Source organism: Polypterus senegalus, chromosome 10, assembly GCF_016835505.1.
Source record: "Polypterus senegalus isolate Bchr_013 chromosome 10, ASM1683550v1, whole genome shotgun sequence".
NCBI classification, from domain to species: domain Eukaryota; kingdom Metazoa; phylum Chordata; class Cladistia; order Polypteriformes; family Polypteridae; genus Polypterus; species Polypterus senegalus.
The window spans coordinates 3385075-3407192 of record NC_053163.1 but is presented as its reverse complement, the minus strand read 5'-3'; the positions used below and the strand labels follow the sequence as shown (position 1 = coordinate 3407192).

At 42.2% G+C, this 22118-nt stretch overlaps 2 protein-coding genes across 2 annotated transcripts; both read right to left on the bottom strand.

Annotated features, from left to right (window-relative positions):
* Nucleotides 1-294: 294 nt before the first annotated feature.
* On the bottom strand, nt 295-9127 carry LOC120536524 (tripartite motif-containing protein 16-like). Its single transcript, XM_039764923.1, has 6 exons — nt 8321-9127; nt 6001-6096; nt 4887-5120; nt 4642-4801; nt 4471-4527; nt 295-1783 (listed from the first exon to the last, which is right to left on the bottom strand). The coding sequence occupies exons 1-6, from the start codon at nt 8984-8986 to the stop codon at nt 1269-1271; spliced, it is 1728 nt and encodes a 575-aa protein (XP_039620857.1). The 5' UTR covers nt 8987-9127; the 3' UTR covers nt 295-1268.
* Nucleotides 9128-10142: 1015 nt separating this feature from the next.
* LOC120536518 (tripartite motif-containing protein 16-like) lies at nt 10143-20700 on the bottom strand. The gene is made up of 6 exons (XM_039764913.1): nt 20103-20700; nt 17443-17538; nt 13924-14157; nt 13663-13831; nt 13513-13569; nt 10143-12447 (listed from the first exon to the last, which is right to left on the bottom strand). The coding sequence occupies exons 1-6, from the start codon at nt 20688-20690 to the stop codon at nt 11933-11935; spliced, it is 1659 nt and encodes a 552-aa protein (XP_039620847.1). The 5' UTR covers nt 20691-20700; the 3' UTR covers nt 10143-11932.
* Between the last annotated feature and the right edge of the window lie 1418 nt (nt 20701-22118).

The following is a 22118-nucleotide window of genomic DNA, read 5'->3' as shown; positions in this document are numbered from 1 at the left end:
CTGCAGTACGTTTTTCTGAAAATGTGACGAGATGCGTATTTTCCATATGAAGACCCATTAAAACCACCCAATGTGCACTTTACTTATTTTCTCCACAAGTAAACGTACCACACAAAAAGTCACTGGTGTCAAACGTCTCCGACTCCGGCACCCCTCCGCTATTACTTAACCAAGTTGAGCTTTAAGTGTTTTTTTTTCTCCATTAGTGAAATTAATTTAAATTCTTAATGACAGGCAATGCATGTGGAATTAATGCCTAAAAATGCTTTTGAAACAGAATCATACACCTTTCTTCTTGTGTGAATAGCAGACATTTTGCTGGAACCAAAATAAAATTTAATTCAGGATTTTTTTGGCAAAGTTATGCTGAAAATTGAATTTCATTTTGCTCCTCACTAGACCCCCCCAACACGCCCCCACCTCCTCCATCATTTGAATAACAATTCAAAGACTTGATTGAAATATAAAGTCAGAATGGTAATGGCGGCCTGAAGAGCAGCTCACACTATGCCTACTGTATGTCCAGGCTGCTATGATTTTGTGTAAAAACTTAGACATTAGTTTCACATTTCATCCACATTACTCTGGTGATTTTAACTGCTGAAAATTGAGACTTTTAAAAACTCTCGCCAGAGTGTCATATGTTCTGAAAATGCTGGTTCGCTGTTTCATTGTTGATGGATGAAAATGGAGAACTTTGTAAACACAAACCATTGCTTTGCACTTATTACACCACCCTTCCCTGATTGGATCCTGCACATTACATCTCATTCCCTGATTGGTCACCCTTCACAGTTGAAAACACTGCGGCCACAGAGGAGCTGCTTTCCATGACGCTTGTCGTGTTGCTTATCCGAATGCGTCTCAATTGCCTTTTGTTCAGTCTGAATGTTTCTTACATGCACAGAAGTCCAATAACTTACCAGTCGTCACCAATCCCGTGGCCGACGGTGTTACCATCCCTTTATGGAGGGCTCCTCCTCTGTCTGTTTCCGCCATTGTGTGAATGCCCCATGTGGGTGAGCAGTTACACCACATTCATTTCCAGTTGTTTCAGTGTAGGTGAAGATGTTCGAAAAGATGTGAAACTGCTAGATGGGATGGAGATCATTTGCCTTTAAGTAATTATTTTTTAAGAGAAGATGTAGTAGTGTGGACATGTCTTATGTTGTCTCTTCTCCAGATTCACTCAGTCAGGTGTCATCTTCCACACACGTATTCTCTTTTGTTTCCAGTTAAAGTTCAAAGGTCATCTGTAGGGATACCAGTTACTGGCCAGAGGGGTTCAGAGGGCAGATTTTCAAATTGGAGTTAAGCTTAATGCGAAACCCTGGATAGAGGGGCTCTTTGAAGGAGGCTCTGTGCTTGAGTAGGAGAGTCATTGTGTCTGTCACTTTGTAAAATGACACAGTGCCAGCAGGACAGTCCAGGAACACGCCGACTCTATAGGGCGGGGGACCTTCCTTGACCCAATGGGAGGCAAAGCAGAGCAAATGCCAGGATATGTCATTGTCTCCAAGGCTACTTTTTTTGCTCCTTCCTTTTCTGCCGATTCCTTTATATGTCACCCCAATTACCACCCCATCTCCACTCCACTCGACCTCCCAGTAGTAGCGGCTGCTGCTCAGGGCCTCTCTGCACAGGACTTGAGTCCACCAATCAAATCTGTCAGGGTGATCAGGATATGGGATCTCTATCTCACTACACGTCACCCTAGTACCCTGTTCCGTCAGCTGAAGGCGCTGTTGTGCCGTGTTCAGGTCCAATGTGATCTGACAGGCATCTGTATGAAGACAAAAAGCAAAAGAGTAAACCAGAAACTGAGAATTCCATGAAATGGTGAGAGTCATGTGACTTGGTGAATGAAGTTTCTGAAAGTTACTGAACACATCTGTTAGACTGGGATGGACACTGCTGTGGAAAAATATTTACCCTCTTCCTAATCACCTCTCTGTTTTATTCTTCAGACATTCTGATAAAAGAATAACCTGCTAAGAAAAAAACGTTATGGAGAATATAAGGTCAGAGGCCTTCATACATAAATGTTGGGTAGAGACATGTGGGTATGACATGGGAGAAGAAGTGTTGGGAAAGTCAATGGGAAGAAAACCCCCAGCAGATCAGGAGACGTGGTGGTGGAATGGAGAGATACAAGCAGCTCAGCTACCCAAAAAAAGATGAAAGAAGATGGTGGAAAATAACAAGAATAGAATTCGACAGGGAGGGTTGGGACTGCAAAGCAGCTGGCATTTGAGAGTGAGAGAGGCGAGATTGAGATGGCCTGGGCTCATGCAGAGGAGCGATGAGGGGTACATCGAGAAAAGAATGTGGAGGATAGAAATGGATGTGGATGTGGTGAGGGAGGACATGAAGGCAGAAAATGATGCGAAAGACAGGAATAGATGGAGACCCCTAAATGGGAACAGCCGAAAGAAGTAGAAGTTCTTATGTTATTGTTCTATAAACTGGACTAGGATGAAAATATTTGGGAAGAACTTTATCCCTTTGACTCTGGAAGTGAAGCCCAAACAGTCCCCAGTCAATTGCCTGGCAACACCCTCACAAAACTCCACAAAATGGAGATGTAACAGAATTTAAAATGGGGTATAAAATAGATCTCATGATAAATCTTATTATTCCTGAATGACCTTCTGGTCTGCATGTGGATCCCAATTGTCCAGTGCAGTGACGGGGACACTGTGCTGCAATGAGACATAAAACCAAGGTCCTGACTCTCTGTGGACTCTCATAAAACGATCCCTGAACATCTTTCATAAAGACAACAATGTTTCACAATGTCCTGTCTGAACTGCCCATCTAGTCATTCTGTCCTTCTGATCTCCATCTCTAACTGGCTAATTATCACTTTCACCCCTTCACCACCTAATAACTAATGTGTGGTGTGGCGGAAGGCCGGGACCCTTACCCTACTGGGACACTTTCATAAAGGATGGACTAGAGGAGAGAAAATGCTCAGAGCATTATCTCTCCCAAATCATTAGGTGGCAGCCCCCTGAGTCACTGCAGCACCACTGATTCCCACAGGGCACACTGGGAATTGGAGTTTGCTGCCTCAGCCCTGCTGGGTTTTGGTGATGCTGCCAGAGGGTGCTGCAGAATTCAGATCTGGTGACACAGAGACTCTAAAGGGCAACCACATAATGCTGAGCAAAGTTGAGGAAGCTTACAGAGCTAAAATAAAAGACAAACTGTGTCAGAACAACATGGAAGGTGCTTTGAATGGACTGGGCAGAATTACTGGACTCAAGCAACCCAAGCTTTAGGTGCTAGAAGGGAATGTGAACAAAGCTAACACCCTGAAGCAATTTTCTAAAAGATTTTCCCTCCTTCCATCAGCACCATCTTCTTACAATGACCAGCCTCTTGGCACCATCCCTACTACATCATCAACCACTACCACTTCATCTGCAATGGGCCAGTGATGAGTCCTCCTTTGACTATCAGCATGCGCTACCCGTAGCTAATCACCAAGTGAGGAGACAACTGACAAAACTACACACCAGAAAAGCTGCAGGACCAGAAGGAATCTGTCCTTTAAGTTCTTAAGGCTTGTGGTGTCATCCGTCACCTGTTCAGTCTGTCACTAAGGCTACAAAATGTACTTCTGTTTTGTTCCATTTCAAAAGAAGGCAGGCCGATCTTCACCTAATGGCAACAGACCAGTGGCACATATGGCTCACATCATGAAGACCTTTGAGAGGCTGGTCCTGGACTATAAGAGTCCTCTCATGAAAGACCACTTGGACCCATGGCAGTTTGCCACTTCGGACTAAAATGTAAAACAGCAGGTCATGTCACTTGCAGAAATTCCCTGATGGTTCTGCACTTTAGTTATTTTCTGGTGTGTATTTGAGAGGAAGGTCTTGTTTTACACAATTTTTGAGCTTCTGTGAAAAAAGCTATAAATAAAGTGCAATCTATCTATCTATCTATCTATCTATCTATCTATCTATCTATCTATCTATCTATCTATCTATCTATCTATCTATCTATCTATCTATCTATCTATCTATCTATCTATCTATCAATTATATAGTGCCTTTCATATCTATCTATCTATCTATTATATAGTGCCTTTCATATCTATCTATCTATCTATCTATCTATCTATCTATCTATCTATCTATCTATCTGATTAATATTATTGATTCTGCATTCTGTGTGCCTCATGCACTTATAGGTCAGCCTAGCTGGGTGTGGCCAAATGACACCAGAGCCGAGGCTCCACCCCGTTGACTATTAAAAAGAACCACATCATGAAATATGTGTGTGAACTATGCCTTGTGTAATAGTGCCACCTGGAGACCTAATGTTAAATCTACAACTGAGCGTTGAGAGTATCATGATGCTGCTAAAAAATTTCAAGCTTTCTCCTAATAACAGAAAATTATGAAAGCTTTCCATTTGGAACCAATAAAATAAAAACATTGAAAGCTGAAGGAAGCTTACATTGTAGAAATGAATTCCTACTCATATTCTGCTGGAAGCAACTTGGGGTTTTTACTTCTGGGAAGAGAAAGAGAAAAGCAAAACATGAGTCCACCTCACTCCTGGCTAACAGGACAGCTTCTTCTCTCACCTCCAGACATCTCTGCATTCACATGAGGACACTCAACCCACCTGTCTGCCGGCTCTTCACAAATTCCCAGCCACTCATCTCCTGAAGATGCCTCTGCAGCTCGGACAGGTCTTTCTTCAGAGTCTCAGGAAGGAAATCTGAATTGGCCGTGAGTTTAGGTGAGACTCCGTCACTCATAGGGACACAGAGGGATGGAAATTTCTAGAAGAGGAGGGTGAAGAATATGAGAGGCACAGACTTATGCGTTAAATGGGCCTGCTCATGTCCTTTAGATCATCCCTCTCACCTTTAGGAAGTGGATGTGGTCATCAGTATGGGAAAGCTGGGCCAACTCGGCACTGGTCTTCTTCAGCTCCTTAATCTCATTCTCCAGTTGCTCCATGAGCTCTTCAGCTTTTCTCACCTCTTTCCACTCATGATCTCTAACTGTCTCGGTAACCTTGGACCTCAGCGTCTCAATTATTTGAGTCAGGAAGTTGAAGGTATCCTCATGATCCTGCAGCTCTTTCTGTGCAGATCTCTGAAAAGATGAAGGCTGGAATTCAGTTTAGTTACTTGGAACTGTAGTGATGGGTAAATAATTTGCCTTTCATGCATGTATGCAGCGTTCAAAGTGTACAAAATGTAAATTGGGTGCATACAGGTATACAACACAACAAGCACCATGGAAACAACTCCTCTGTGTCCATGATGTTGGATTTGAGCTTCTTCGTGTAGAGTGACCAGTCCAGGAATGAGGCTTCATAATGAGCAGGATCCAATCAGAGAAGGGCTATGTAATAAGCACAAACCAATCAGAGCGGGATCAGAGTCTGCGACTGCAAACGTCTTTGTTTCCAGGGTTTGAACACGCCAGAGTACGTGGAAATGGAGACGAACGTCGTTTTAGTGTGGACAGTCAAAGTTTAGTATTTGATACACCAAATTATGATATCTGACTTCTTAATGAACCAATTTAAAATGCTCTGACTTTCAAAACAGATAACCGAGTCTTCAAATACACCTGAATGTTATGCCATGTGGACATTCTCTGATATGTTAGTATTTGTGTAAAGGCCTTACCTATGTCTAGGATTTGGAGTTGGATTTGAAATGTGAGGAAATAATCTCTCGTTGTTTTTGTATTTTTTTTTTTATTAATTCCACTACACTTTCAACACGAGTACAGCAGATGTGTCGGGTCCTCAGTGTCTCGTATACAGAGTGTCGTGGAATTCTCACTTGAGTGCTAATCAACATGCCACATGTCACCAAGTCTTTGCCACCACTATTAGTTAGTAGAACTACCTGACCTGGAAATGTCGCTCTCCTTTACCTGAAAAAGCTCACAACACATTTGTTATAAAGTATGAAATAAGTACATGAAGGATCACTAAAACAGTAAGAGAAGACCAACTCACCTGAATCTTCACTACACTCTCTTTGATTTCCGCCAGTCTCTTCTCTGTCTCCTGGATTCTCTTTCTCAGCCGTTTCTTTTCTTTATCCAGTTGACTCTGCATGGAGAGAAAGTGAAGGAGAAACGTCTGAGGAGCAGGCAGAGGTGGAAGAACGGAGTCCAGAGGGATGGAGTGGCAAGGTCCAGAATGAGGGTCCTTGTGAATTTAGGGCCTGATCAAGGATCCATGAGTCATGTATGGAGTTTGGTTTTGTTTTAGTAAGTATTTCTGTTGTGTGGGTGAAGTGTTGGTGGGTGGCACCCTGTCAGCTCAGACACCCCATTGTGCAATTGTGGGATCCACGCGTGCTATTTGTCAAAGGTCCATATAGAAGGATTTCAAGTTGTTAACAATTAAAGCTACTTGGCCTCCATTTTGTTAAATGGAGTATGAGAAGTTAATTGTGCTTAAACATAAAGATAAGATCATTGTAGGGCCAATTAATAAAGAAAGGGCAGAATGGTGGCTCCAAGGCTAAGGATCTGCACTGGTATCTAGAAGGTTGCCGGGCCGAATCCCTGTCACTGTGAAAAGAGATCCTACTCTCCTGGGCCAAAGGGTTCATATATTTTTTTCTTGCCACCGTATACTGTATATATAAAGGGTTTTAGACAGGGTCCCCTGCACAGGTGTGCATATTACCTGTGTGACTGTCTTGATTTATTATCTTTGTATTGGTGCTGTTGTTGATGCTATGGTTTATAAAGTATAGCAAATATACACATATATATTTAAGCATATATACAGTATGTACATATATATTTGTGTATATGTATATGTAGATGTATATATGTATTGAAACACATGTGTGTACACAGCTCACACATACAAGTGTGTATGAGACACAACTTAAGGGCTCTGGTGATGATAATTACCTCCATGCCAGACCAGGCCTAATGCCATCTGTCTTCCTCCCTCTGCAGAAGAGCAGACTGGCTGCCACTCCACCCCAACATCACTTCTCTTGTCTGCCCTTCTATACCCGCCTGTCACATGCACAAAAATACGTCATTTCCGTTACTCTGTTTCATGGCAGCTGCCTGATACGGACAACACATGCGTGACATTGTTTTTAAGTTAGTGAAAATGAATTATTTTAATAATGTTGTAATTCTGTTCACATAAGTTTGTTTATACAGGAGGTAACGTTTGCAAAATTGTTTTGTGGCAATAAAGAAGTAGCCTGGTTTGTGTGTCTTCCTTACTGAACGGGACTGTTCATCTCTTCTCTTGGCAGATGATGACAACGTAGTAATAGAACTGGCACTCTGCATCTTTTAATTTGTTCAGTTGTGTCTTTAATTATGTGTTTGGTTTTAAATAGCAAAAATATTTGTTTAGTTCTACATTCACACTTTTGAAATTTTATATTAGCATTTCATACTTGTCAAAGTCATAAAAATACATCGTAAAAAGTCATAAAAATACATCGTAAAAGAATACTGTAACATGATAACGGAAATGATGCACCTTTGCTGAGCGTGTATTGTCCAAATCGAGTCTCTAGTTCAAATCGGGTAGTCACACTGCCGTGTTGTTTTCAGTTCTGTTCTGAGTTCAAAATTGATGCGTGTTTCATTTTTGTGCATTCTTTCAAATAATATGAGGTAACCAAGATGGTGTCTGAACTGTTTTGTCTCCTTTTTTTTAAATATATTTACAGACACACTCACATACATACTGTACATACAGTGTATATGTATATATTCATATATATGCAACCCTAACCCTACACCATACACATACATGTATACACATATTTACACACAAACACACACACATTGGTACACACGCACAAATACATTAATGCACACACACACACATGTGTACACAGTTTTGTATTAAATTCTTACAAAAGGCGCAGTGCTGAACTTTAATAATGTGAGGCCATGCAGTCTGGACGGACGTTTCCTGTTCCGTTACGCCCGCGGTGACACACCCGTCACTGAGTTCTTTTAAACTGGGCTGTCATTCAAGTGCACAAAACAGCAAGAATAAAAATGAACCTATTAAGTTATTTACTGTGAAACTTGAAACCGTCTTGATTATCTGGGAAATAAAACAGTAAGGCACGACTTGAGTGTGTAGCGACAATCTGTCAAACAGGGACGGAGATGCTGAAATGGAGCGCTTCAGTTTTAACGCGTCAGCTGACTTCTTGACGCCGCTGCTGTTTATTCATTTGTTCAGTCAGGTGACTTTATGGTGGAAGCCTGTTATTTGTTTCATAACCCACCATTGCAGCTCCTTTCCCCGACCCTTATCCCCTGCAACTCCTCACCTGTCTCCCCGCTCTCTCCTCCTCAGGTGTCACCGTGTCGTGACTCTTGTGCTCGGTCGCCACACATAGTAAACATACGCACGTCTCGTCGGTCCTACAGAAGATTTCCAGGACTCTCAGGTGTTTTTGGCAGATTTTCTCCTCGAGGTTTCCAGTCGGCTCCCCCAGTTTGTGTTTCTTCAGAGCTTCGAACTCTCTGTGTGGCTGCAGGTGACTTTCGCAGTAAGAGGCCATGCAGGTCAGGCAGGTCTTCACGGCTCTCCATTTTCTCCCCGGGCAAACATCACAGGGGACATCGTCAGGTCCGGCGTAACTCTGAGACAGAGCGACATCGCTTTGCATTTCATTCAGTTTTTCTATTATTTCTGCCAGTACGGTGTTTCTGTTCAGCTCGGGCCTCACATTAAATGATCGCCTGCACTGAGGGCAGATGTTGACCCCCATGGTGTCGGACTGGTCCCAGTAGTCATTAATACAGTCCAGGCAGTAGTTGTGTCCACACGGGATAGTGACGGGCTTCTTCAGGACTTCCAGACACACCGAGCAGGTGAACTGATCGGCGGACAGCAAAGGGCGAGCTGCTGCCATCGTGAACGGAGATCCACTGTGACAAACTGTGACAAGCGAGCGGTGCTTCTGAAGAATCGAAACTGAAAGTCGCTTCATTCACGTAAAGGAATGCGGGCCCACGTGCCCTTCAGAATGCGTGTGGTCGGTCACGAGTGTGGCTCTAAAACATCTTCGACCTTCATTCCATCTCGTTTCAGTCTCAGCTGACATTGCAGTGTCTTATTTGTGTCACGCTGATTGGACGAAATCACAGGCAGCGTGCAAGAAAAAGTAAATACGATCGTCACCGTAGCAATTCAGACTCAACTGTAAATAAAACGTGCGGTTTATGAAATGAGAAGAGCGAGAGAATTAGAAAAACTGACAAAACAGGACCAGGGAGCTTCGCAAATACGGAATCAAGGTGGTGCAAATTCCTGCCGCAGACGTTTTGGGGCAGTTTTCATTGCGGTACCTTTTTCATCCACAAGATGGAATTAATTATGAATGAATTAAACAATTCTAGTCAATTATAATTAAAAAACATTCTGGGCTGCCTCTTCCCATATGAATGCCTCTCCACTATTTACCAAAATCTACATTATTAAACCCGGGGATGACAAATGATTTTGAGGGAATTGGGGGAAAAATAGATCTGAGCTGGCTCTAAATAAAGAAATAAAATAAAAAACACATACATACCTACATACATAAATATATCAATTAAATGCACACCAATCAATACTTTCATTTCAAAGAACATATGTACAAATATAAACAAAAAAAAAATTGTGAAAACAGATAGGTGTAGATTAGTGGTAACTTGATAAAAGTGGTGTAGTCAGTGGGCCGTCTTGAAGATGGGCGCGGCTAAGTGACAGTATCCAATCACACAGGGACAGGGAGCACCCAGGAAAATTCGAGAATAGAGGCGGTGACTTTCATAGGCGAGAAACCAGTCGTGTGAAAAAGTAAGCACATCCCATTAAATATTTTTGTACATTTCAAGATTTGATCTCCATTTAAACTGTATCTTTATACGAAGGTTCATAAATATTCATTGTTTGTCTGTTCAGATACGTTGAAAAAGTCAACAATTTCCACAGGGTTTATTTACTTCTTCACACAACTGTAAATGTCTCAGAAAACTCACAAGAGCTCCACAAAGGAACTGGTGACCGTAACTATGGCATGAATAGAGATGGTAAACAAAACACCTTTTTAAATAAAAGATTTATTTACAAAAATATCAAAAGGAAAAAAAGCACAAAAAATAAAAAAGAGGTATGAGAAGTTGCCCAAAAAGGAAATCCAAAGTTTCCAGGATCCAATATGGTAATCAAAAGTCAAAACTCTTAAACAGAACCAAAAAATGTCAGAAAATCCTATGAATAACAATACAGACGGAGAATTCATTAACACCAAGGGCACACAATGGACTGCATTTCCCATCAGCCTTTACTGTACTGTGAACAGAGATTGACAGGTGGCCACGCCTCTTGAGGAAACACCCACAAGTGACAAGGAACGAGCAGAACAAAATCTCATACATAGAAAGTAGATAGTAATTAAAACTGCCACAATTACATTATAAATAATAACCATAAATGACAATATTTAAACAACAAAATATGAACAAAAAAACATAAATCGAGGGAAGAACCTTGTCTGAAGCGTAACAATGTGGCTTTTTCTCAACTGTGACCATGTTAACATATTAAAACGCACATTCAGTTTCAAGAAACCTGCACGAAAATTTGTTTCACAATTGCAAAATATGAAACTTTCTAATGGATTTTTTAACAGCTGTTTTTGTGGGAGGTTGGGGGACAAGGAATATTTCTTCCAAAAGTCTCATTCACACTCCCGCTTTTTCTGGAGATGTGTAACTAAACTTTCATTCGCTTCACCGTGGAGGACTGCAGTACGTTTTTCTGAAAATGTGACGAGATGCGTATTTTCCATATGAAGACCCATTAAAACAGCCCAATGTGCACTTTACTTTTTTTCTCCACAAGTAAACGTACCACACAAAAATCCACTGGTGTCAAACGTCTCCAACTCTGGCGCCCTTCTGCCATTACTTAGCCAAGTTGAGCTTTAAGTGTTTTTTTTTTCTCCATCAGTGAAATTAATTTAAATTCTTAATGACAGGCAATTCATGTGGAATTAATGCCTGAAAATGCTTTTGAAAAGGAATCATACACCTTTCTTTTTGTGTGAATAGCAGATATTTCGCTGGAACTAAAATACAATTTAATTCAGGATTTTTTTTTTGCAAAGTTATACTAATACGTTATACAAAGTATTTCATTTTGCTCTCACTAGACCTGCCCGCCTCCATCATTTGAATGGAAATTCACAGACTTGATTGAAATATAAAGTCAGAATGATAATGGTGGCCTGAAGAGCAGCTCACACTATGCCTACTGTATGTCCATGATTTTGTGTAAAAACGTAGACATTAGTTTCACATTTCATCCATATTACTCCAACAATTTTAACCGCTGAAAATGGAGACTCTTAAAAACTCTCACCAGCGTCTGATATGTTCTGAAAATGCTGGTTCCCTGATTGGTCATCCTTCACAGTTGAAAACACAGCAGCCACAGTGGAGCTGCTTTCCATGATGCTTGTCGTGTTGCTTATTCGAATGCGTCTAAATTGCCTTTTGTTCAGTCTGAACGTTTCCTACATTACAGATGTCAAATAATTTACCAGTCATTACAAATCCCGTGGCCGACGGTGTTACCATCCCTTTAACGACGACTCCTCTTCTGTCTGTTTCCACCATTGTGTGAATGCCCCATGTGGGTGAGCAGTTACACCACATTCATTTCCAGTTGTTTCAGTGTTGGTGAAGATGTTCGAAAAGATGTGAAACTGCTAGATTGGATGGAGATCATTTGCCTTTAAAAATTCTGTTTTTAAAAGAAGATGTAGTAGTGTGGACATGTCTTATGTTGTCTCTTCTCCAGATTAATTCAATCAGGTGTCATCTTCTACACACGTATTCTCTTTTGTTTCCAGTGAAAGTTCAGAGGTCATCTGTAGGGATACCAGTTACAGACCAGAGGGGTTCAGAGGGCAGATTTTCATATTGGAGTTAAGCTTAATGCGAAACCCTGGATAGAGGGGCTCTTTGAAGGAGGCTCTGTGCTTGAGTAGGAGGGTCATTGTGTCTGTCACTTTGTAAAATGACACAGTGCCAGCAGGACAGTCCAGGAACACGCCGACTCTATAGGGCGGGGGACCTTCCTTGACCCAGTTGGGGGCAAAACAGAGCAAACGCCAGGATATGTCATTGCTTCCAATGCAACATTCGTCACTCTTTCCTTTCCTCTTGATTCCTTTATATGTCACCCCAATTGCCACCCCATCTCCACTCCACTCGATCTCCCAGTAGTAGCGGCTGCCGCTCAGGGCCTCTCTGCACAGGACTTGAGTGCACCAATTAAATCTATCAGGATGATCAGGATACGGGGTCTCTATCTCACTACACGTCACCCTTGTACCCTGTTCTGTCAGATGAATGCGTCTGTGTACCGTGTTCAGGTCCAATGTGATCTGACAGGCATCTGGATGAAGACAAAAAGCAAAAGAGTAAACCAGAAACTGAGAATTTAATGAAATGGCGAGAGTCATGTGACTGCTGTGATGTCATCCACTGGATGAGTGAAGTTTCTGAAAGTTACTGAACACATCTGTCAGACTGGGGTGGACACTGCTGTGAAAAAATATTTGCCCCCTTCCTAATCACCTCTCTGTTTTATTCCTCAGACATTTAGATAATAGAATAACCGGAGGAGGTAACACCAAAGATTAAGTAATGGTGACTCAAACAAAGAGGACTTCTAAAGCAGTTTAAGAAAAAAATGTTATGGCCAGAGGCCTCCATACATGAATGGTGGATAGAGACATGTGGGTATAACATGCGAGAAGAATGGGAAAGATAACCCCCAGCAGATCAGGAGACATGGTGGTGGAAAGGAGAGATACAAAAACAGCCCAGCTACCCAAAAAAAGATGAGAGAACATGGTGGAAAATAACATGAATAGAATTAGACAGGGAGGGTTAGGATTGCAAAGCAGCTGGCATTTGAGAGTGACCAGGAGTGGAAAGTAGAAAAACGGTCAAGTGGTCAAAACCAGAGAGATCAGACAAAAGGCCACGTGAAAAGCCAAACGGTTTGTGACTGTTTCCAGTCATCTCTATTGGGTTAAAGTCAGGACTTTGTGAAGGCCAATTCAAAACTTCTAAGCCATTGATGTGGCAGTCCTGAGGTCAAGCAGGCAAACAAAAGAGCAGCGCCATCTAGTGTTGGGAAGGCTAGCGGTACATGCAAGCCTACAAGAGTTGTTTTATTATTTTGTGTGTGGGTGGGCTAAGCAGTGGTCTGACTACGTCTAGGATCAAAACTGCACCAGCCTCCCATGTGACCCAAAATTTGAATAAATAGGTTGGAAAAACAAAGGTGGGTAGAATATTCCTTGTCTAGTAGTGCCACCTGGAGACCTAATGTCAAAACTACAATCAGGCATTTAGAGCAGGATACTGATGCTAAACATGAAAACACTTCAGACATTCTTATAGGGATGAAATTCCAATAATTTTCCATTTGGAACAAAGAAACTCAACTTACATTGTAAAAAAGAATTTCTGCTCATGTTCATCAATAGGTAACTTGGAGTTGTGACTCCTGCAAAGAGAAAGAGAAAAACAGAATGTGAACCCACATTCTAATAGCCGATAGGACAGCTTCTTCAATGACTGAAGTCCTCTGTTCACTCACCCAGTCCACTGGTCTCACTGCTCTTCACAAACTCCCCTCCACTCATCTCCTTCAGTTGCCTCTTTAAGTCACACAGGTTTTTCTTCAGAGTCTCAGGGAGAAAATCTGAATTCACAGTAATGTTAGTTGAGACTCCATCACTCAGAGGGACACAGAGGGATGGGTAATTCTATAGAGAAGACAAAGAAGAAGATAAATATGGGAGCCAGGGACTTGTGTGCCAAACAGGACTTCTGGTGTGTTTTAGATGGATCTTCTCACCTGCAGGAAGTGGATGTGGTCTTCTGTCTGTGAAAGCTCAGCCAGCTCACAGTCTCTGTTCTTCAGCTCCTTGATCTTCTTCTCCAGCTGCCCTATGAGTTCTTCAGCTTTTCTCAGCTCTCTCCGCTCATGATCTCTGACCTTTTCTATGACCACAGACCTCAGAGTCTCAATAGTTTGGATCAGAAATGTGAAGGTCTCCTCATGTTCCTGCAGTTCTTTTTCTGCAGATCTCTAAGCAGAAGAAGGGGCAAATTTCCTTTAGTCACATGTTTAAGGGAGTTATGAAACATGGAGACATTACATGAAACATTAATACTAGAGTCACAGTAGAGGCTGCCTCATACTTCTGGGTTCAACTCTCAATCCTAACAAATCATTTATTCATCCATTGAAGTTTGCTTTACTCCATTTTTGGTTGTAAGGCAGTGTCACATTATGTGACTTCTAGTATACATCAAACGTAATGACTGCACTTGCTGGTTCTCATCGACCTGAGGATGTCGGATTATATGACTAGGAATTTTAGGGATGACAAATTAGACAACATCCTAAGGACTTCTCAGCACAGTTTCATAGTTTCAAAAATTTTGGGTTTGCTCCATTTTGTCAGCCATTTAATGTTCTGCCAGACAGCTCTGGTGGCTGGATGAATGTTTTTCTGGTATGGTGAGCTCACCCATAGACTCTGCTCATCTCTTTGCTTTTTCCATTCATTTGTGGTACAGCAAACAAAAGACATCAGAAAGACAATCCTCTTTTATATTTGTGCGGAAAACACCTGATTTCCTTCACACACTCTAAGTTTAATATTTAATACACAAAAATGTGATATCTATCTCTTTAATGAGCCAAGATTTAAAATGCTTTAACTTTGGAGATGGTTAAATACGAGGTGAGACACAAAAATAACCGGACTGGGCTTGGTCGCTTTCCTGAAAAACTGTCTGGAGGTTGGACGAACATGAATCATAGAACTGTATCCCCTCCAACACACCCTCTCAAACCGCCGACCGGTCAGGTATATCCTGTGAAGTGTGTCAATTGTCGCGGTATTTGCACGACAATTGCTACACAAGTAGCTGCGAAAATGTCGGGTGAAAAAAATCGAACAGTGAATCAACTCTCAAATTTTCTATTTTTCCATAAAGCAGTTTTTGACTGACAAAAACATTCCAGTCCTTGATCATCCTCCCTATTCTCCCGATTTAGCTCCCTGTGACTTTTACTTGTTCCCGAAAATCAAAGTGACCTGAAGGGAACACATTTTTCTTCAATGGATAAAGTAAAATAGAAATGGTGAGCCTGCTGAAGAGCCTCAAACAAGAAGACTTCCAGCTCTGTCTCAATCAATGGAAGACACGTATGGAGCGGTGTGGAGATTGGGAGGGGGAGTACAGAGAAGGTGACAATGTTTAGAATGCTGTAACTCATCAATAAATATATATTTATTTTTGTGTCTCACCTCATAAGTCCTTAAACATATTTGTTATATTGTTATATTTTCTATTATATTAATGTAGTTATTGTCACATATGTGCACTTGGAAGACAACTCCAGGGCTCGTTTCATGCTAATTCCACCCCAAGATGAGGGTTGGTGCTGTTGCCTAATGCTTCTCCTCTCATTTCCCCTGCAGATCTGGTTCAGCTCCCCAGAATACGTCTCTTCCACCTTTTACCGAGCTCTACCATCATCTTGAGGAAGTCAATATTTTGAGTCATATTTGGAAAAACTCATCGCATTCTGTTGTACAAACTGTTTTTGTTAATTTTGATTTCAGTTATATGGGGATCCAACCCTTCATGATTTCTCTCTTTATTTGTTACAGTAGTTTCGGTATAAATACATTTCACTCCAGTCCGGTTCTACCCATAAACCTCGGATTTTACCAAATTAAAATTGGGAAATGAAATGTTAGAAAAAGCCTGCTTTTTTATCATTATTATTTTCACTACACTGTCAACACGTGGATTTATAGCTTTATAGGTCCTTATTATCATGTGCACAGAATTCAGTGAAATTCTTACTTGAATGTGCTCATCAACATGGGTCTTTTGCCCACTACTTTGTTCATTTTTAATTAAATGAACTTGTTCTGATTGTTTTAATTTATGTTTAATGATGTGTCTGTCCGAAATCAATCCAAATGTATAAATTACAGGCATACTCAGGGATTTGGCTACAACATTCAAAATATTTTTTGATGGGAACAAGCCATTCAGCCCAACAAAGTTCACCAATCCCATCCACTTAATTTCTCCAAAATAACATCAAGTTGAATTTTGAAGGTCCCTAAAGTCCTGCTGTCTACCACACTACTTGGTCACTTACTCCATGTGTCTGTGCTTCTTTATGTGAAGAAAAATTTCCTAATATTTGAAAATTTACCCTTAAGTTTCCAATGGTGTCCCATTGTTCTTGTAGAACTCGTTTTAAAATCACCGTCTCGATCCACTGGATTAATTCCCTTCATAATTTTAAACACTTCAGTCAGGTCTCCTCCTAATCTTCTTTTGCTTAAACTTTACTCTTTCCATCCCCTGTAGTCCTGAATCAGCCTCGTTGCTCTTCTCTGGACTTTCTCTTGTGCTATTATGTCATTTTTGTAGCCTGGAGACTAAAACTGCACCCAGTACACCAGATGAGGTCTCACGAGTGTGTTATAAAACTTGAGCAGAAACTCCTTGGACTCGTACTCCACATGTCAAGGCGCTATATAACCTGATATTCTGTTAGCCTTCTTAATGGCTTCTAAACACTATCAGGCTCTTGATAGGGTCGAGTCCACTACGACTCCTAAATCCTTCACATAAGGTTTATTTTCAAATTTCAGACCTGCCATTAACATTATTAATTCCAGCGAGTCATACTTTACATTTACTTACATTAAATTTCAAAATAGGACACTGAAAATCAGAGACATCACTTTGTCAGTAAAGGTCCGTATCGTTCAGGCTGTCAGGTTTCCAGTAGTAATGTACGTATGACTCTGAGAGTTGGACTCCCACTAACCCTGAACATAAAAGAATCAATGATTTTGAACTTTGGTGGGGAAAGTATAAGGCAAAATTAGAAGAGGAAGACAAAGACTAAGACAGATAGACAGCATTACATATGACCTTGGAGGACCTCAGAGAGGCGGTTTTGGATATGAAAAGCCTGGTGTGATAAAGTCCATCAGGTCACAAACATTCAGACTTGACTAAACAATTCAACAATAGAAACATTTTGCAAACTGATTGAAATCCCATAATTTTACATATAATAAGGAACATCATTGTCTACACATTATATTAGTGTAATGACTGGCTACACCACCCCAGCAGATGGGGAGACCAGGCCACTGGTGAGCACTCTGCAGGGCAAAGATTTGTGAAGTGAAAGACAAAATTTCTCTCTTACTTACCTGAAAAACATCAGAGCCTATTTTTCATAAAGTAAAACTGCATAGAAGGTTAAAATCACAAAAAAATAAAACGTAAAGCCCGCTCCCGTTGAACGGGACACAAGACTCACCTGAATCTTCACTATGCTCTCTTTGATATCCACTAATCTCTTCTCCTTTTCCTTGATTCTTCTTCTCAGTTTTTCATTTATTTTAGCCAGCTGACACTGTGAGGACAGACAATGGAGGAGAGACGTCTGAGAAATGGGCAGAGACGGAAAAACAGAGTCCAGAGGGGATTACGTACAACAAAAGGAGAGACGAGGAAAGGAAGAGGAATGAGATCAAGAGTGTGTAGACGTTTAGAGGACATGGACACACACAAGGGATGTAAGTTGTTTTAGTAAGAAGGATGTAATGGCAGTGCAGTGTACTTCAGCAATGTGGCAGAGGAACAGACCATAATGTTACAGCCATCAGTATTATCTCTGTTTGACATTCTCACCCCACCAACCAATATGTGGCAGCACCCATCACCAGGCCTGAAAACACAACTGGACAGGACACAGAGAAGAGTAAGTGAAAGCTCAGATGTCCTACTCTACAGAGACTGGATGGGTTTAATTTTCTTGAGCCGATCACATCCAGCCTTTGGACATCTTGGCCATTTAGGGGTCCATGTACGGAGTTTGGATTTGTTCCCTTGAGCACTTCTGTTGTGTGTAAAGTGTTGGTGGTGGATGCCCTGAGGGTTAGCATGTGCGGTTTGTCAATGGTCCATATAGAAAGCAGTCATTTTGTTTAATTGTAAAGGTCCATGTCCAGGTCCATATATATTTTATATAGTTCATGTACGAGGGACGTTCAAAAAATTTTTTTTAACTCTGTTTATTAAGAATTTCAAAAACAAATGACATCATTTTTCTACAGTCACCTTTCTTTGCGATGCAATTTTCCCAGTCACATGACACTCTCAGACACAACCAATCACTGCTCCTCCCGCCTTCATTGTTTCCAACAAAAATATAAAAGTGCGGAAACTTTTTGAACGTCCCTCTTATAAACACATAGTGTGTGCGTTTGTGTATTACCTGTGTGACCGTTCATCGTGATTTACTTCACTTGTTTTTTGTGTTGCTTTCATTCCAAATTGTGAAATGTGATAAATCTAAATTTAGGTTTACTGCCATGTATCCAAACTGCAATGAGATTCCTACTTGTCTGACAGTGATGCCATATCAATATATATATATATATATATATATATATATATATATATATATATATATATATATATATATATATAGTGAAGGACAGCCGGGTCCCATGCCCCTGCTGCTTATGTTCCAGGTGAGCCAACATGGGTGGTCCAATACCTCCCCTGGGATGCTTGGCGGCAGCCTTCCTGGCCGACGGTGATTCCTCAACCACCCGCAGGGCTCCATGGGAGATGGAGTCCTCCACAGCTTGGTTGGGGCCCGGGTTGGCCGCCAGGGGGGGCTGTCTGCTTCCAACAGCCCGGCTGGACAAGTCTTCAGCCCCACCCGGAAGTGCAATCAGAACCAGGTGGTCAATCACCTGGAATGCTTCCGGGTGGGCTATAAAAGGGCCCAGCCACCACCACTCGAGGAGCCAGAGTTGGGAGGAAGGAGACGAAGCTTGAGGAGGAGTGGTGGTAAAGAAAGGGAAGAGAATTGTTTTGTGTTTGTGCTTTGGGGACTGTGTTTGGACTGTGTGGCACGGGGAAGACGTGTCTAACAGCTGAAGACAAATAAAGTCTTTGTGCTTTTTATTCGTGCCTCCGTGTCCATCTGTGTCGGGTCAGGAGCCAATATAGCACCTTTGTTACAATATATATATATATATATATATATATATATATATATATATATATATACACTTGTGCAAACTGTATGGTGCTTCAGCTTGTATATTAGATGCCTGACTGGATGTGCGCTCATACAGCAGACGTTTGGTCTCCCCAGTCTTGAGCCAACACACCCATCACTGGGCTCTTTGAAACTGGGGCTTTAATTCACATAAACACGCCAAATGATGTCATAACGCTACATAAAGATTTGCATTTACTTGTTTGGCTGATGCCTTCATCCAAGGGGGCTTACAGTATTTATGGCACAATTGGTGACAGTTCTTTAGGTTTTCCAATTGGGGTGTAGGCCGGTCAAGTGGCTTGCTCAGGGTCACACAGCGTCAGTAGGACATTTGAACCCACAACCTCAGGGTTTGATGTTCAAAGCTTTAACTACCACACCACACCGCGCTCGTTAGCAGAAAGTAAACAGTAAGAGACCTATGTGAGATTAACCGTCAAACAGTACTGGCAATGGAAATGGACCGTTTTAATTTTATTAAGTGCTAAGCATCACCGGGCGGCATGTTGGCGCAGTGGTAGCGCTGCTGCCTCACAGTAAGGAGACCTGGGTTCGCTTCCCTTGTCCTCCCTGCGTGGAGTTTGCATGTTCTCCCTGTGTCTGCGTGGGTTTCCTCAGGGTTCTCCGGTTTCCTCCCACGGTCCAAAGACATGCAGGGTAGGTGCACTGGCGATCCTAAAATTGTGCTTGGTGTGTGTGTGTGCCATGCGGTGGGCTGGTGCACTGTGCTGGCTGGGATTGGCTCCAGCAGACCCCATCATCCTGTGTTAGGATATAGCGGGTTGGAAAATGACTGACTGACTGACTTAACATCGCTCATTTTGATTCATTCATACTGTCATTCATCGGGTGGACGCATTAAGACCCTGTGTCCCGACCCTTTCCCTGCTCCTCCTCACCTGTTTCCCCGCTCTCTCCTCCTCAGGTGTCACCGTGTCGTGACTCTTGTGCTCGGTCGCCACGCACAGTAAGCACACGCAGGTCTCGTCGGTCCGACAGAAGACTTCCAAGGCCCTCAGGTGTTTTTCGCAGATTTTCTCCTTGAGGTTTCCAGTCGGCTCCACCAGTTTGTGTTTCTTCAGAGCTTCAAACTCTCTGTGTGACTGCAGGTGACTTTCGCAGTAAGAGGCCATGCAGGTCAGGCAGGTCTTCACGGCTCTCCGTTTTCTCCCCGGACAAACATCACAGGGGACATCGTCAGGTCCGGCGTAACTCTGAGACGGAGCGACATCGCTTCCTGCTGCCTTCAGTTTCTCTATGATTTCCGTCAATATGGTGTTTCTGTTGAGCTCTGGCCTCACGTTAAATGATCGTCTGCACTGAGGGCAGAAGTAGACCCCCACGGTGTCAGACTGGTCCCAGTAGTCATTAATACAGTCCAGGCAGTAGTTGTGTCCACACGGGATAGTGACGGGCTTCTTCAGGACGTCCAGACACACCGAGCAGGCATAGTGATCCGCGGAGAGAGAAGGACAAGCTGCTGCCATAGCGAACGGATACGCCGAGTGACGAGCGCTGCCGGGAATCGAAACTTAGAAGGAATTCATTCGGTTTAAGGAATGCGGAAACAGCGGACGTTCTAAACTCCATCGCGGCTGTGTCGCTAAAACAAAACCTTCGATTCTGAAATACGTTACATGCGCCTTGTCTGTCGTTACAGATGTTAGTGTCATAAATCGTTATACAGTATAACGATTTGCCAGCGCTGGTTTGAAGAGTGTGAAATTTAGATTTTTACAGTGAAAAAGTAGACATCCCGGCATGAACGCAGACAGAAAGGAAAGATCCGGGAAATATTAACATGAAGAGTTTCACATCGCCTAACAGATTAGGTGACTGCAGATATACCTGTAACAGGTGTTTGGTTTCCATTTGTACTGCAATACCTTTTATTAACCACAAGATGGAACTAAAGGTGGTCTTAAAGCAGTTTCACTTTAGTCCTTTTCTTTTATTTGTTTGTTGCGAACAAATCTTGCAAATCTTGCCATTTTTAGTGATTGCGATCGTTTGTGCGGTTCCCAGTTGAAGAATCCAGGACGATCGTCGGAGCAATCAACCCGCGGCGGCTCACCACGGCCCAATTCGCGTACCATCCGCGATCCATTACCATTAAATACAACATTAATTTGCGACCCAAAGGCGGCAGTTTAAAAATCTTGAATACTCCACCCAAACATGATATATTTTTATACTGTGACAAACAGGCACGATTTTTCAAGGAAAAAAAAACAAAAAAAAAAAAACGCTCTCTTTAATTCTTTTCTTAATATTGGTAGCGTTATGCGTGGGGATCATTTTTGACATACCTTCGTATCTTTGTAGCCCCCGGGGTGGACCAGACCACATTTCTGTTCAGCTCGACTCATTATCGCTAACACCCGCCAAGTCTGTACATGACCTTAGGTTGGTGATGGACGACGTCTTTCACGCACTGTTGTTACACGATGAGATCGTATCCGACAGAGCATGCAGTACAACTCCAGGTCCAGACTTTGGTCTTGTGATGTCAGGACTACTGCACCTCTATGCTGGAAGGAGCATGTCAGGTGTCACCAAGCCATTACAGATAATTCAAAGTACGGTGGCACTTCTGGTGTCAGTCCTCTTTCCAGGTCACTACACGACAACCCCGTAGCGGCACGTATTAAGTCTGAATCCTTGATGTCTGCCTACAGAGTAGTCAATGGCCCAGCACCTCATATTTTACATTATCTGGAGACACGTCTGAGGTCCTCTGCTACTTCTTGCCTACTCAGCTCTGCTGAATGGTGGTGAATGGCGTCTGATGATGTTATCCTTGCGTGGTATCAAACTTCAGTCCGGACTTGTTGCATGTGAAGCTCCTAGCTGGTGGAATATTTAGCCCACCTCCATTCATTTTCTGACTTCCTCGTTGTGTTTAAGAAACATCT